The sequence below is a fragment of the Myxocyprinus asiaticus genome, chromosome 3 (assembly GCF_019703515.2).
Source record: "Myxocyprinus asiaticus isolate MX2 ecotype Aquarium Trade chromosome 3, UBuf_Myxa_2, whole genome shotgun sequence".
In the NCBI taxonomy this organism is placed as follows: Eukaryota; Metazoa; Chordata; class Actinopteri; order Cypriniformes; family Catostomidae; genus Myxocyprinus; species Myxocyprinus asiaticus.
The window spans coordinates 3,553,112-3,570,000 of NC_059346.1; the positions used below are offsets into that span (position 1 = coordinate 3,553,112).

At 38.6% G+C, this 16,889-nt stretch overlaps 1 protein-coding gene across 1 annotated transcript in view; it reads left to right on the forward strand.

Annotated features, from left to right (window-relative positions):
• The window catches only part of LOC127423334 (zinc finger Y-chromosomal protein 1-like), an 18,407-nt gene continuing 1,518 nt past the window's right edge, over positions 1 to 16,889 (forward strand). Inside the window, exons 1-8 of the mRNA XM_051667540.1 lie at positions 1 to 328; positions 1,208 to 1,304; positions 3,571 to 3,906; positions 6,591 to 6,740; positions 7,078 to 7,203; positions 9,785 to 9,919; positions 11,378 to 11,521; positions 13,369 to 16,889. The exon at positions 13,369 to 16,889 is cut by the window's right edge and continues 1,518 nt beyond it. Coding sequence (XP_051523500.1) covers positions 1,238 to 1,304; positions 3,571 to 3,906; positions 6,591 to 6,740; positions 7,078 to 7,203; positions 9,785 to 9,919; positions 11,378 to 11,521; positions 13,369 to 14,684 — 2,274 coding nt within the window. The 5' untranslated portion in view covers positions 1 to 328; positions 1,208 to 1,237 and the 3' untranslated portion in view covers positions 14,685 to 16,889. The remainder of the gene's footprint in view (positions 329 to 1,207; positions 1,305 to 3,570; positions 3,907 to 6,590; positions 6,741 to 7,077; positions 7,204 to 9,784; positions 9,920 to 11,377; positions 11,522 to 13,368) is intronic.

Below are 16,889 nucleotides of genomic sequence, written 5' to 3' on the forward strand. Positions count from 1 at the left end.
AAAAAAGAGCTGCTTGTTCAGTTGAGCACTACAAACTTCTAAAACATCTTTCTGCTAGCTTTGCTTTGGCTCGGTCAATGCTTTTGTCGGCCTTCCGCATTTTCCTGCGGCTCTGGCGCAGTGACGTGTCGCGCTGACGGCGGCCCGAGCGCTGGTGGAGCTGCTACAAGCTGCAGCGCGTCTGTGTGTGGAGCTCCGCCCTCCCTGCGCACACCGCGGCCCGCCCAGCGTCTGCTAACTCCCGATCGAGCCCTGCCCGAGTCTGGGGAAACCCGACGGCCTGCCTGCCCTGGGAAAATCTGGAGGCCGCCGCGTGCACTCATCTACGGTAAGCGCGGCGTTATAGATGAATTTGATCGGGCGGATTTTATCTGACGAGCCTATTGCACGTGCACGCGAGGCTTATGTGTCGCTATTGCATATTATATTGCATTAAGTTAAAGCCGCGAGGCCTTGGATTGGTCGCCGGGCCCCAGGCCTTGAGCATGCCACACTGAGGCCTTCTGCACCGGGGGAGGGTTATTGTTTATAAATGCCCCTGTATGTATGCATGCACGCACGAGCGCGCAAAATTAAACGCCTCTTTGTTATAAAGGAGAGGGCGCGCGCTCGCTTACGTTCTTATATGTGGGAATAAAATGCACGGTACTATATTATGTCTCAAAATGGCGCACAGTTTTGTTATCAGGGAAAGCGGGGAAATTACGGTCACAAGGCGCTATGTTTATGTCCGGTTTCTGGTGCTGATTGAAATACGAGGAAACATCCCCTGATTCTATCCGCGCGCTGGGGGTGGGAGGGTTCGGCGCGCGCTGCTACACACGTTCTTTTATTTACTGTTATGCACGAAGCATTCAAAACATTTAGCTTTGCATCTGAATAAGTTTGATTGTAATGCTTTGAATACATTCTATCGTTTTATGCAACTATCCAAATGCACAACCTTTATTTAGCAGTGCTCGTGTGTGTGTTGCATTTATTTCAAATCGCTTCTCTTGTCGCAGTCCTTTGCAAATTAAAGGGACATGCGAGCTCTTAGCGCGTCACTGATTTGATCATACTATCTGTCTGTCTGTCTGTTAAATGCATTGCATGTTTATGTGATGACCACTTTTAGAAATCTGTCACATTGATATGTGCCCTTTTCTGTTGAGTCACAATTGATTTCTGTCAGTCGTTCTAGATGTAATTTTTTGTGTTGCATTAGTTGTGCCGTGGCCAATGAAGAATAAAGACGATGGAGGAGGAGGTGACAAGGCTTGCACTCCACTCCCAGGAGCCAAAGATTATACTGCACGGTTCAGGTAATGAAGACAGTAACCATGACATTCACTCACAGTTATTAATCTGACCCATCTATGCTGACAATACACTTGATGGCAATGTTGTATCAAGTGGGTAACTAGTAGCAATAGACTACTATTCGGTTTGTCTGTTTTGTTTTGAGTTACTGAAACTCAGTTTTCTACTTATTTGGTTCTAAGTTCTTAAATATCGGGTCTAACGGTAAGTGCCATTTTTGTAGGTTGATTTCCCCAAATGTTTATATAACATTGCTTTGTTTGTTTGAGCATCCCAACCAGCCCGACAGCAACATTGGCTCAGTCAACCTGGGGCGGGACTATTTGTTTGGCTGGCCAATCGAAGATGGGGGGGGTTGTTTGGAAGTCTGTAAAAACATTATTTTTTAAATACTGTTTGATGACAAACTTCAACTTCAGTGATTTGTATGCAAATATTTCTTAACTTTTTACATAACAGCCATTCATTCTCAATTGAGAAATGTGTGGAATTTTTATGCTTAACCCTTTAAGCCCACAGGAAAATAAAATAATCGTCAAAATATTAAAAACTAGTCTTGACCAACATAAAAAAAATTATCGTTTGAAAGCTTAGAAGCTTTACTTTCCAATGCATAAGGGCATTATGACCAAAAATTAACAAGTGCTTTGAAGTTTGCAGACAAATCAGACATGTTCTGTTTTGATAATTTATAATAAAAAAAATCAGTAAATTGTAATTTTACATATTGTAATCAGTAAAAACATCAAACCAATCATATAGCCATGAGTCATTGTTGGAAAACTCTCAAAGAGTAGAATACAACCAGACTATTTGTTTTACTCACAGACAAAAATGTCTTTGACATTGGTGTTGCTTATATGCATTGTTTTCGCTTATAACTTTGTCAACATAAAACCATTATTTAGAGGAGGTGATTATCTTTCAAACGAGTCCACACACAAGGTTATCGGATGCATAGATCATTATATTATCCACACGAAGCACAATGTTACATATGGCCACCAGGAGATGGCACCAAGTACATGACACAGACTTAATGATGACTCAAATGGCACAGAATGAAACTCATTCTGTGAAATCTCATTACTAAAATCATGTCTCCATGCTATGCAAACCTTTATTCATTGTTGTGTTTTCATGTGTAATTAGTTCTTATGTACAATTATTATGTTTTATTTGTTTGAAGAGGTTTTTAGACACATGGAGACGTTTTTGGACACGATGATAAAGAATTTTTGTAATGCTATACATTTTGTTTGCTTTGTCATATCAACACAACATTTTTCTCAGATACAGTTGACATGATTGGAAACCAAACAAAAGCGGTTCTTCAGAGCCACCTTATTTACACCCAGAGATATATAATTTCATATTTGAAAATTAAGAAAAAATTACGTTTTTGGCTACATTTCTTCTGTGATTTTTCAGCAGGTTCTTAGGCTGAGAGTCTCAGAATGTATCATAATCTATATCATTAAAAAAATTTGAAAAGTTTTATTTACAGTGATACCAAACACTTGACCCTCCTTGTTTTTTTGTGAAAAAATCTGCGACTTTTTTGAACACAAAACAACGCTTCATAAATATAAGCAATACATAATCATATGTCATTTCTATACACATATATACGGTACTGCGTCGGTGGTAAAAATAAATAATAATAGTAATAATATTTGTCGATCTCTATGAACCAGTGGATAACAGCTGAGATTAGGGATGAACAATCATGACGAAAATCATTGTTTTGATATTGTAATTTTTAATAATTTCGATTACATTATAATTCTTATTTTGGGTGGATCAACTGCATGCCGTATTCTTTATGTCAGCTACACATCCAAAACAAGCTGAGAACTGTGTTCCTGAATGAATTTATTGCTGTTTTGGACATCAGTTAATCATGACTAGTTGCCTAAATGGTCAACTTCACATTTGTGCTCTTAGAAGAATAAAAAACAAAACTGTTACTAAAATTTGTATTACATTTTGCACAAAAGCGAGTAACAGAAATGTCTATGATTGCTTACAATGCTTAGCCACTGCAGAAACATATGTGAACTTATATGATGTAACATGAGTAGACCTAAACGAACTGCTATATTTGACACTATCATGCTTAGTTAATTGTGGCAGCTGTAATTGTAATCTCGATTAATTGTGCAGCCCAAGCTGGAAATGGTCATTTTTATTATATAATGAATTGTAGACTGGTAATCGACCATGTTTTGGCAGGTATTTATCTTTCTTTCCATCTCTGTGTTGTAGATGAGGGAGGTGCTTGTGAAGAGGAGTACGTGGTGGAGCTTCAGGAGACTGTGCTGGTGTCGGAGGTGGAGGGGGAGGGTGTCTCCGTTCAGGGCTTCTCCTCCGACGAGCTCGTCATCCAGGATGCAGTGGAAGACGTGGTTGCCGAGTATGTGCACTGTGATGACGATGAGGGCGTTGCTGTGGAGACCTGTGTGATGTCCCTGGAGGAAGAGGAGGAAGGCGTTGCCATGGCAGAGATGACCGAGGATGTTTTGGTGGCGGAAGGGAGGGAGCCGGATGGGCTGGACCCTGAAAACGACTCCGACAGCTGCGGAGACTATCTGATGATCTCATGTAATTCACTCAATTATCCATTCATTTAGTAGTTCATTCATTGATTCACTCACTTAGTTGTCAGTTCATTAATATTCATTCAGTAGTTTTTAATGAATTCACTAATTTATTCAATTAGTTGTCAGTTCATTCATTTATTCATTTAATTGTTGTTAATTTATTAATTCAGTCAGTCATTCATTCATTTGATTAATTATTTTGTTCAGTCATTCATACAGTTGTTTGTTTGTTTTTGATTAATTCATTCATTCAGTTGTCAGTTCATTTATTCATTCATTTATTCAGTATTTTTTTCATGAATTCACTTATTCATTCAATTAGTTGTGAATTCAGTCATTTATTCATTGTCATTTGTTCATTTGATTCAATCTTTTGCTCAGTCGTTCATTCATTCAGTTTTGTTTGTTTGTTGGTTCATTCATTCATTCATTCAGTTGTTCATTTATTCATTTGTTCATTAATATATATTCAGTGTTTTTTCATGAGTTCACTAATTTGTTCAAGTAGTTGTGAATTCAGAAATGTATTCATTCAGTCATTCGTGCATTTGATTAATTCATTTGTTCAGTCATTCATTCATTCAGTTGTCAGTTCATTTATTCATTCGTTCATTGATATTCAGTATTTTTTCATGATTCACTAATTCATACAATTAGTTGTGAATTCAGTCATTTATTCATTCAGTCATTCGTTTATTTTTTAAAATCTTTTGCTCAGTCATTCATTCAATCAGTTGTTTGTTAATTCATTAATTCAGTTGTCTGTTCATTTATTCATTCGTTCATTGATATTAATTCAGTATTTTTTAATGAATTCACTAATTCATTCAATTAGTTGTGAATTCAGTCATTCATTCAGTCATTCGTTCATTTGATTAATTCTTTTTTCAGTCGTTCGTTCATTCATTAATTCAGTTGTTTGTTAATTCATTAATTTAGTTGTCAGTTCATTTAATCATTCGTTCATTGATATTCAGTATTTTTTAATGAATTCACTAATTCATTCAATTAGTTGTGAATTCAGAAATGTATTCATTCAGTCATTCGTGCATTTGATTAATTCATTTGTTCAGTCATTCATTCATTCAGTTGTCAGTTCATTTATTCATTCGTTCATTGATATTCAGTATTTTTTTCATGATTCACTAATTCATACAATTAGTTGTGAATTCAGTCATTTATTCATTCAGTCATTTGTTTATTTGTTTAAATCTTTTGCTCAGTCGTTCATTCAATCAGTTGTTTGTTAATTCATTAATTCAGTTGTCTGTTCATTTATTCATTCGTTCATTGGTATTCATTCTGTATTTTATTCATGAATTTACTAATTCATTCAATTAGTTGTGAATTCAGTCATTCATTCGGTCATTCGTTCATTTGATTAATTCTTTTTTCAGTCGTTCGTTCATTCATTCAGTTGTTTGTTGATACATTAATTTAGTTGTCAGTTCATTTAATCATTCGTTCATTGATATTAATTCAGTATTTTTCAATGAATTCACTAATTCATTCAATTAGTTGTGAATGCAGTCATTTATTCATTCAGCCATTCGTTTATTTGATTAATTATTTTGTTCAGTCGTTCATTCATTCAGTTGTCAGTTCATTTATTCATTCATTCATTGATATTCAGTATTTTTTTCATGAATTCACTAATTCATTCAATGTTTGTTTGTTTGTTGATTCATTCATTCACTTGTCAGGTCATTTATTTGTTTTTTCATTAATTCGTTCCTGTTTCCACTATTCTGCACTCTGCTCTTTGAAATACACTTTCAAACTAGACTTTTACTTTATTTAATTTTTACTTCGATTTCTTAGAGTCAAAGACAGGGTTCCCATGATGGGAGAAAAGTAGAAATAACAAATTATTCTAAAAATGTGTTTTCCAGGCAAGTTGTGGACATTATTATAGTGAATATACATTTTTTGTCGATGTTCTCTGTTTTTAAATATTTCATCAGCAAAATATTGCTCTTGTGTAGTAAAACATGCTCAAAAGCCAAAGTGATGTTAGATTTGTGAGTGAATCATTCTCTTGAGTCAGTTCTGTTTAATGAATTGGTCAAACTGGTTCCCATATCAGTCTGAATGATTCATTAGTGAATCGCTCTGATTTGAAAGGATTTTTAAAAATCCTTATTCATGAATCACAAATGACTAGAAAGGAAATTGAAAAGTGTGTGGGAAATAATGCACTAAAACTATGATGCATTCTAGGGATGGGCATTTTTGAGTAATTTTCTTGTCGTGGAAAAACGAGTAATCGATTACTTGAAATTTCGAGTTTAAAATGAACATTTGAACCTGAATGAGCACTATGCATCAACAACAACATCTAGTTTAAAAATTACAAAAACATTTGCTCTCACACATAGAAACACAATTCAAAGTCTTTTAAAGTGATACAATCACTTTCAATAATGACAGAATTTTCTTTTTAGTAAATGATTACTTGAACAACGTCATGCATCCACAGCGCCAACCAATACATTGAGTTGTAACGGCAAGATTTAGTTACAAAGGAAAATCAAATTACAGTATTTGAGTTGTGTTTTTACTAGTCGGATATTTTAAGCTGAACGAGTACTCGATTAATCGATTACTCATGCACATCCCTAATACATTCATAATGCTTCAGTAATCTCTCTCTCTCTCTCTCTCTCTCTCTCTCTCTCTCTGTAGTGGATGATGCAGGAAAGATGGTGTCAGGTGATGGAGAGGAGGTGACAGTGGAGGGGGCGATAGATGATCAAGAGGTGGAGAAAGATGAAGATGGACAGGAAGTTATCAAAGTTTACATCTTCAAAGCAGACTCGGGGGAGGATGATCTTGGTGAGTGTGCAAAGTTTACAAAGGCAAGCTCTTTTGACTTTTAATCACATGCAGGACATGAGTTATAGATATTAATGTTTTTACTAGTGCAAATGTAATTACTGATATCAAAAATGAGCAATTTCATGAGTAGGAATATAATTCCTGATATCAAGAATTAGCTAGTAAAAAACAGAATTGTTTGAATATCTGTAATTTATATCCTGCACATGATTAAAAGTCAGTTCGGCATGTTGTGGTATGTGTATTATTTATGTAGGCCTCCTCTCGCTTACAGTAAAATCAGTAGGGATATAATATAATTTAGTCTAATGTCGGTCTCTGCTTGTGTGTGTAGGGGAGACGGTGGACCTCGGTGAAAGTGAAAGTGAGGCTGTAACTCTGGCTGAGCCAGTGGTTCGACCGCTACGGGAAAAGATGGTGTATATATCCGTGGGAGATGGTCACCATACACAGACTGATGGTGAATAAACTATTTATCAATTATCTTTTGAAGAATGTTGACGCTGCTCTTTGAATTGATGTGTTGAACATGTGCATGTGCAAAGGAGTTTTGTGAGCTGCAGCAGGGCTGGACGATGTGGCCAAAAATGTTATCACAATATGTTTCTTTTTATATTGTTCGATATTGATATTTATCACAATATACGTTTTATATGATAAATGGGGAAGGAAATGCATTCCACATGTTTGTTAGACCTCAAGAATGAATGTAAACATAACTTGAAGTAACTGTTGTAGCCTAAAAGTCATTACGTCAAGTGGTCGTGACAGCGCTATGGATCATTAAAAAACATTTAACTAAATAGTACATAAATAAAGAGCAATGGTGTTGATGTTGCTGTTGTGTTTAGTCGACACTGAATTGCAGTGTCAGTGCTGTTTTGTTCGGTCCACAACGATATCATATTGACAGGATAGCTAGCCAGCTAATACTCCCTAACTGGCTGATTTCATGACTGTGATTCAGTTACCTAGTTGTGTGTAAATTTGCTGAACTGCTTGTGTTTTTAGCGACACGCACCTGATCGTCTAGCTGTAGAACATATGCTAAATATAGAAAATTAATAAAAAGTTTATCATCGGTATCGAGAATCTTTTTTTCACAATAAATGTTGTGATCCTTTTATCGCTCAAGCTGTGGTAGAGATGTTCAATGAATAACATCTCAAATTTTCGGTTTGTTTCTCACACAAAGCTATCCTACAGGACAGCTTCAGAACATTTGGAAGGCTGCTTAACCCTCCTGTGGTACTGAAAAATACCTTTGGTGTTCACGGTCATTTTTGACCGGAAGGGTCAGATCTGTAACCCTTTTTTTTATTTTTTATGATGGTGATAATGATACCATTTCTTCTTCTCTGAAGTAAGAACAATACAGTTATGCATTTCTTTGTGGATTTTATGCTATTTTGAACTTATTTACATGCAAATTTCTAAATTTGACCATTAATTTGCATATACAAATAAGCACATTTTTTATTATTTTCTTATTCAGAACCTACACTTCTATAAGTGGAAACATGAACAAAATATGAAAATGTGACATAAATTGGAGGCAGATTACTGCCATCAGGTGAATAAAAAATAAATAACATGACTTGAACACCATGTCATGTCAGAAACAGCCAGTAGATGACTGTAGATACTGTGTAGTCTGATGGCTTATTGTAAACTAATTGTGTATTTTATTACAAGATATGCATTTGGTTATATATTTAGACATTATAAAAGTTTAGCATTTTAAATTGATTTGAAGTGTCAGTTTTTGCAGTTAATGCCATTATGCTTGCAATCAAACCTGACCATGACGTTACAAAAAGAAAACACAAAATAAGCATTTTTCTACCAATAATTTATTTCAAACATAAAAATTTAGTAACTCAAAGTAAATACATAATAATGTCAAGAAAATGAACATCAAGAAACAGAAATAAACTGCAAAATTCAGAAAATTCAATTGGAGTATAAAACAGAAGAATCAGAGTAAACATTTTTGCAATTTCAAACTTTCTATAGTAAAAATTTATTTTGCACACGTGTGTGTGCGTGCAAATGTGTCTGATTGCTGTCATCAGCTGGAAAACAACAGATGACTTGTAATGCCAACATTGACCAAAAGATGTCTGTAGATGGCTGACTTATTGAAGCCCTGGTTCTGTGTGTGTGTGTGTGTGTGTGTGTGTGTGTTCTGCATTGTGAGTGTGTTATCTTCTCAACCCTTCATTTCTGAGTGTGTGTGTGTGTGTGTGTGTGTGTGTTTAGCATTATGACTGATTTTTTTTTTTGTTGACAAATATATATATATATAAAAAAAGGAGCTCTGTGTTATTGTCTCACCAGTTCAATTTTGTTGTGTGTGAGTGGGTGTGTATGTTTTGCACTGTGGATGTTTTATAGTCTCACCCTGTAATTTCTGTCTGTTTTTTCTGCATTGTGGCTGATTCTTTTTAATTGTATGTGATAGATCAAAAAAGAGTTGCTCTATTTTTTGGTCTTTCCAGTTCATTTTCTGTGGTCGGTCAATTTTGACCACGAATAGCAAAGGTGTCGCTTTTTACGACCACTTAGATTTATTGAATCAAGCCCCAATTTTTTTTTTTTTGTACGATCAGATGGCAAATGGAGGAAAAGTCACCAAGTATTCCACTGCTCAGATAAAGGAAACCATTTTTATTAAATGAGGAAAATGTATTTTGGTCAAAAATGACTGAATACCATAGGTTAAAGCGAGTTATACTTTTCTGTGCAACAAATCCCCTATAAACCTCTCTTAAGTCAAGTCTAACTTGCTTCTGCTTGGTTTTACCGAGCTACATAAAGCAATGAAATGTTTTAAAGGATTAAACTTTGTGGCTTTCCTTACTTAATACAAGTTGTAGGACTACAAAATTTAAAGTGGCGCAAAATATACTGCTCATTTGGATGATCTTCTGTATAATAACAGTTTAGACACTTACTGGATTTGTAAACCAGTATGTGCCAGTTGTTTATGTTTACGTCAAGCGGTTTAAGCGTCAAAGTTTGCCATATTTTGTGTGCAGGAGGGTCTAAGCTGTCTGATGAAGTGTACATGGAGGTGGTGGTCGGAGGGGAGGAGCCAGTGCCTCATGACAGACCGTATGACAGCACGGCACTGAGCAAGGACTTCATGCCTGTAGCGTGGGCCGCTGCATATGGTCAGGAGGCTCTACCGACACAATTACAACAAACAGAATAATTACGTAGTACTACGGCAACCAAAATAAACAAGTCTGTTAAGTTAGGTATAATGTAGTTGGCTGGTCGTTATTGAAAAATAAGCCCAGACAGGGTAGTAAGGACCCTGACACCCAGAAGGAGTTTATTTTGCGATAATGATTGGCTGACTATACGTTAGCCCACTTGTTACATGGCTACCTTCCAAAATAAATGGACATGAAATATTGATTTGAAATATTGGTGAAATATCAGACCACTGGATGGCGTGATTAACCAATCAGAATTGAGTATTCCAGAGAGCTGTGTAATGAGTACAAATGGAATATTTAAAGGGGTCATGACATGAAAAAGAAAAATTTTCTTGATCTTTTGACATATGATGCCATTGCACTAAAAAAAAAAAAAAAATACTGTAAGTTTCAGAACTCAAAACTTCCTCCTCACTGCAAAAAGAGCATTTGTTGAAACCAAGCTGCCAAAATGACTCGTTCTCTACTTCCTCCACATTATGATGTCACACTGTTGTAGACATTTGCATCTGACCACCTCCACAACAACACAGCAAAGCCTACTTTACCTTTAATCACTTCTATAGCCCCGCCCAGTAGTGGTGAGCAGTGAGATGGCAAGTAGAGAGCAGGTCAGTCTAGAGCAGAGAGCCAATCATAATAGTGGGTGTGGACTGTCAAGTCTTAAAGGAGAAGCTGCACCAAAACAGAGCATTTCTGACAGAGGGTGAGAATGAAGGTGGAAAGTGATCGTGTTTTACAAATCTGTGACTTTTATTTTTATTTATTATTATTTTTTTTTTATGCAAAAGACTACTAATATTATAAGTGAACCTCAAGGAACATGTTATAAAAAAAAAAAAAAAGCTTACGGAAGAAAACATTCACACAACGTAGCACAGCGATGTTTGTTCAATGCACTAGTAGAACTGAAGAGATGGTTATTCTGAGAGGTTGTTCATTTATGTTTATTTTTCAAAATTTTTTGGTAATCGCCTTTGATCAAGCTTTGTGTGCTTAGATCTAGAACCATTGGGTTGCAGAAGTATAAAACAGATGTTCTCAAAGCATCCTTAGTGAATGAAAATGGTTTCATGTAGGGTTCACGTTTGTGTTTTGATCCTCTTTAAAAAAATGTTTTATTCATATTCATTTTTGTTGTTTATTTGTGATGCCGGTTACACTAGAATTGTTTTGTGAGTTTGCTGCAACATTTTTCATTACAATTAATTTTGTTTTGCTGCTGTCTATGCTAGAGTGCAAAATTTGTGTTCCGATAATACAATGTTTCTTAGACTTCTTTTATTAGATTTTTATGCTAATATGATAAATATCAAGAAATTATGTTTTGAATTCCACCGTAAGCTCAAAATGTGATGACGGGGCCAGTCGTCACCGCTCATAGATACTCTTATCTATCGTAATCAGGTGCGGAGGATCATGAGGGCTGTGAGAATCGTAACGGTGCAGCGAGCGCGTTACTGCACATCGACGAGTCGGATGCACTGGACAAACTCAACCGGCAGCACAGCAAGAACAGGAGGCGAGCTGAACCCCGACAGGTCCAGACAGGTACTGCTGCATGACACCTGTTACATGTCAGTTAAAAATCATATGGTGTAGTGTTGTATACTAAGCATTACAGAAAATTGATCAGGCTTTTTTAAATGTTTATGAACAATTGTGATTTAATAGTTGACTGATATAGGTTGTTTATTGTCCGACACAATATCTTGAGAGCAGTATAGCTGATACAATCCAGATATACACAATAGATTTAAATATTGTAAAATAAGTTGTTCTCAAAATTGCTGAATTTAAATGAACACTTATTGGAATAGTGTATCAAAATTTGAAAATATAACATGTACATTATCAGTTGACAAGACTGTTGGTAGATTTTTGCATCATCTGAATTTTGGAAATGACCAGCTGTTTTTTTATTTTTTATTTTCTCCCCAATTTGGAATCGCCAATTCTCAGTGCGGTCTAAGACCTCATGGTGGCGTAGTGACTCGCCTCAATCCGGGTGGCGGAGGACGAATCTCAGTTGCCTCCGCGTCTGAGACCGTCAATCCACGCATCTTATCATGTGGCTTGTTGAGCGCGTTACCGTGGAGAAGTAGCGCACGTGGAGGCTTCACGCTGTTCTCCCTACATCCACACACAACTCACCACGCGCCCCACCGAGAGCGAGAACCACATTAAAGTGTCCACGAGGAGGTTACCCCATGTGACTCTACCCTCTCTAGCAACTGGGCCAATTTGGTTGCTTAGGAGGCCTGACTAGAGTCACTCAGTACGCCCTGGATTCGAACTTGCGACTCCAGGGGTTGTAGTCAGCTTCAATACTCGCTGAGCTACCCAGGCCCCATGACCAGCTGTTTTTAACAAGGCATCTTATTATTTATTTAATTTAATTTATTAATACATTTATTGTTTTTTTTGGGGGGGGATTTTTCCCCTTTTTCTCCCAATTTGGAATGCCCAATTCCCAATGCGCTTTTAAGTCCTCGTGGTCGCATAGTGATTCGCTTCAGTCCGGGTGGCGGAGGACGAATCCCAGTTGCCTCCGCGTCTGAGACAGTCAACCCGCGCATCTTATCACGTGGCTTGTTGAGCGCGTTGCCACGGAGACATAGCGCGTGTGGAGGCTTCATGCCATCCACCGCGGCATCCGCGCTCAATTCACCATGCGCCCCACCGAGAACAAACCACATTATAGCGACCACGAGGAGGTTACCCCATGTGACTCTACCCTCCCTAGCAACCGGGCCAATTTGGTTGCTTAGGAGACCTGGCTGGAGTCACTCAGCACGCCCTGAGATTCGAATTAGCGAACTCCAGGGGTGGTAGCCAGCGTATTTTACCACAGAGCTACCCAGGCCCCAACAATACATTTATTGTTGATAAGTCTGAAGGTAGATTTTAGACGTGACTCAAGGCAGATCTAATATATCTAGTATTGACCAGGTGCTAAAAGTCTCAAAATGTCCAAATATCTGGAGATATATCAGCCAGTGATTGACCGTTATATCAGCCAGGCCAAAATGAGATAATTATAATTTTGACAATATCAACGTATGGCAATGACTTGGCCAATTAACAGAAATATTTGCTCTCCCTTGAGACAAGCCTGATCAGCAATAAATGTTATTGATAAATTAAATAAATAACAGATGCATCTTTTTTTTATATTTTTGAGCATGTAATGTGTAAAGAAAGTTTTGTGTAGGACTCATTTGCCGTCATGATATCTTATTATGATGACATTATATCACCCACACTACTCTCTAGATGTCCCCATTGGCGGGATAAAAAACCCATATCGATCATCCACTAATTCTAAAGTCTTTCTCTTTTATATTTTAATCTTTAACTTCCTGTTCTGTCATCTCTCATTTTTCCACTGTATTCAGCGATCATCATCGGTCCATATGGACAGCCTCTGACCGTCTACCCCTGCATGCTGTGTGGTAAGAAATTCAAATCCCGCGGCTTCCTGAAGCGTCATACTCGATACCACCACCAGGACGTCTTGAGTCGCAAAAAGTACCAGTGCACCGACTGCGACTTCACCACCAACAAAAAAGCCAGCCTGCACAACCACATGGAGGTCCACGCGCTCAGTAACAAAGCTCCTTTCGAGTGCGAGACCTGCGGCAAAGAGTTCCACCAGCAGGCGGCGTTGTTCACCCACCGTCTTCAACACCATCATCGTGAACAGAAATCACCGACGGCCATTGCGTCGCCGATCTCTCCCGCTGCTGCAACCAAGTCGCACAAATGCAAGTTTTGCGATTACGAGACTGCCGAACAAGGCCTGCTCAATCGCCACTTACTGGCCGTACACAGTAAGAGCTTCCCGCACATATGCGTGGAATGCGGCAAAGGTTTCCGCCATCCGTCGGAGTTAAAGAAACACATGCGGACGCACACCGGCGAGAAGCCGTACTCCTGCATATATTGCGATTACAAATCTGCCGACTCGTCCAACCTCAAGACGCACGTGAAAACAAAACACAGTTGCGAGCTGCCGTACCGCTGCGAGCGTTGTGGCCAGACCTTCATTGAGGAGGAGGAGTTGACGCAGCACGCTGCGACACACGAGGACGCACGAGGGCACCAGTGCAGCCACTGCGACCATCGCAGTTCCAACTCGAGTGACCTTAAACGGCACGTAATTTCCGTGCACACTAAAGACTACCCTCACAAATGTGCCATTTGCGGAAAAGGCTTCCACCGACCATCCGAACTCAAGAAACACTCGACGTCGCACAAAGCAAAGAAGCTACACCAGTGTCGCCACTGTAACTTCAAGATCGCAGACCCTTTTGTACTTAGTCGCCACATCTTATCGGTACACACCAAGGAACAACAACAAACACAGCAACAGCCAGTGTCGCCAACGGCAGCATCGCAACCACAGGCGCCACCGGCAGAAAAGAGCACCCCCAAGAGGACTATAGGGGCGACGCAATTAACAGCGGGTGGTGCTGCGGTAAAGAAAGCAGGTGGGGCGGTGGGCAAGGGCCCACGGGAAAGGAGGGTGTATCAGTGTCAGTATTGCGACTACAGCACAGGGGACGCATCTGGCTTCAAAAGACACGTGATTTCTATCCATACGAAAGACTACCCTCACCGCTGTCAGTACTGCTCTAAGGGCTTCCGTAGGCCTTCTGAGAAAAACCAGCACATCATGAGGCACCATAAAGACATGGTGCCAGCAGAATGAGTCTGGAGAAACCCTTTGCATCCTCCTCTTCCTCATCTTCATCCATACGCCACTCACTTCCATAAGGACACTAATCAACCAGTGATTCAAAATCACCATCGCTAGTATTGGCAACCTCTGCACAGGCCTTCTTATTAAGACTTGCCATACATAGCAATGTGTGTAAGTTGTTGTGTCTGTAAGAGAGAGTGAATATGAAAGTGTTTAGTGAAGTAGAACACATTTTTGCATCTCAATGGCCAATGGTCTGCTGCATTAAAGGAATACTAGTTCAACCCAAAATTAGTTACTTACCCTCATGTCATTCCAAACCCGTCAGTGTTTTTTTCCATTGAACACGAAAGTAGAAATGTCGTTCGCATCTTTTTTCCATACAATGCATAGTGACTTGTCAAGCTCCAAAAAGGACAAAATCACCATAAAAATGGTCAATACAGCTCGTGCGCTATATTACAAGTCTTCTGAAGCAGTATGATAGCTTTAAGTCATTATTCACTGATAATTGTTCCTGTCCAGATAAAAAAATGACGTGTTGACGTCATTGACGGCAGGAGGGAAAGTTTATCAGTGAATAGCAACATACATTTTGGTCTGATCCTAGCACAAAGCTGATTCATGACATGTTTTGACTAGAGGTGGACCGATATATTGGTTTCACTGATTAATCTGTGCCCATAGTTGCTTTTTGGAACTAGCTGTTATCTGCAAAAAACTCGTATATGTATATATACATACACTTAAACTGTATATACTCTATACACAAAACTCTTCATCTGGTAAATATATAGGCTATAAAAAGCTTAATTTGTTAAATACTTACATATAGAGCATTGTAATGGAGCCAAGTCCCTGGTGAATTTCAGGCTTGTTTATAATTAAAAGTCCTGCATTATGCACCAAATCTGAATTTTTCTGGTTATTATTGGGATTTTGGTTGCACACTAAACTGCTTTTGGGTTTTTATTCATTTTGGACTCTTGTAGCCTCAGTGTCTGTGCATGTCATTGTAAGGAAAGACTAAGAAATGTTTCATCATTCTAAAAATCGATAAAAAAAAATAAAACAATCTATCAGCCGATTAATCGGTTATCTGCCTTTTCCACCTCCTTTGTTATTAGTATCGGCAAAATCCACTATCGTTTGACCTCTAGTTTTGACTACTTTAATGGTGCCTTTTTGGGGTTTTTTTTCTCTTCCAGTAGCTTAACATCCCCAGTCTCCATTCACTTTCATTATATGGAAAAGAGCAGACAGGATATTCTTTTTTTTTTTATTTTCTCCCCAATCTGGAATGCCCAATTCCCAATGCGTTCTAAGTCCTCATGGTGGCGTAGGACAAATCTCAGTTGCCTCCGCATTTGAGACCATCAATCCGCGCATCTTATCACGTGGCTTGTTGAGTGCGTTACCGCAGAGACATGGCGCGTGTGGAGGCTTCATGCCATTCTCTGCGGCATCCACGCACAACTCACCACGCCCCCCCCGAGAGCGAACCACATTATAGGGAGCACAAGGAGGTTACCCCATGTGACTCTAGCCTCCCTAGCAACCGGGCCAATTTGGTTGCTTAGGAGACCTGGCTGGAGTCACTCAGCACACCCTGGATTTGAACTCGTGACTCCAGGGTAGGTAGTCAGCGTCAATACTCGCTGAGCTACCCAGGCCCCTCAGCCAGGATTTTCTTTAAAAATGCACCTTTCGTGTTCCACAGAAGAATGTCAAACAGGTTTATAAATGACATGAGAGCAAGTGATGACAGAATTTTTATTTTTGGGTGAACCCAAACTTGGTAAATTTACTTTGGTAAATGGATGTGTTATTGTTTTATGTCTTTTTATCAATACATTTCAGTTTGTTTTTGTACTTTAACAAATGACCTTCATTTGCAATCAGCCTCTAGGATCAGGTGCGATATTCCTGAAGCATTTCAGATACACGCTACGAGTGCTTTCAGTTTCTTGTCTCAAATCTGTAACAACGGGGAATCTGACCCTGGGATCGCATAACCTCTTTGAATATAGGATCATGTACACATGTCTTACAATTTACCAGCATGTCTGTCTGATTAACACCCATGTGGGTAAATTGGAAGGTATCAGGTAATGCCTTTAGTCTCTGATATACTTTTACAGTAAGAAAGCTTGAGTTCTGCAATAACAAAGGAAAGATTTTAATGTTTGATGAACTATTCGGTCATGCAAGGTA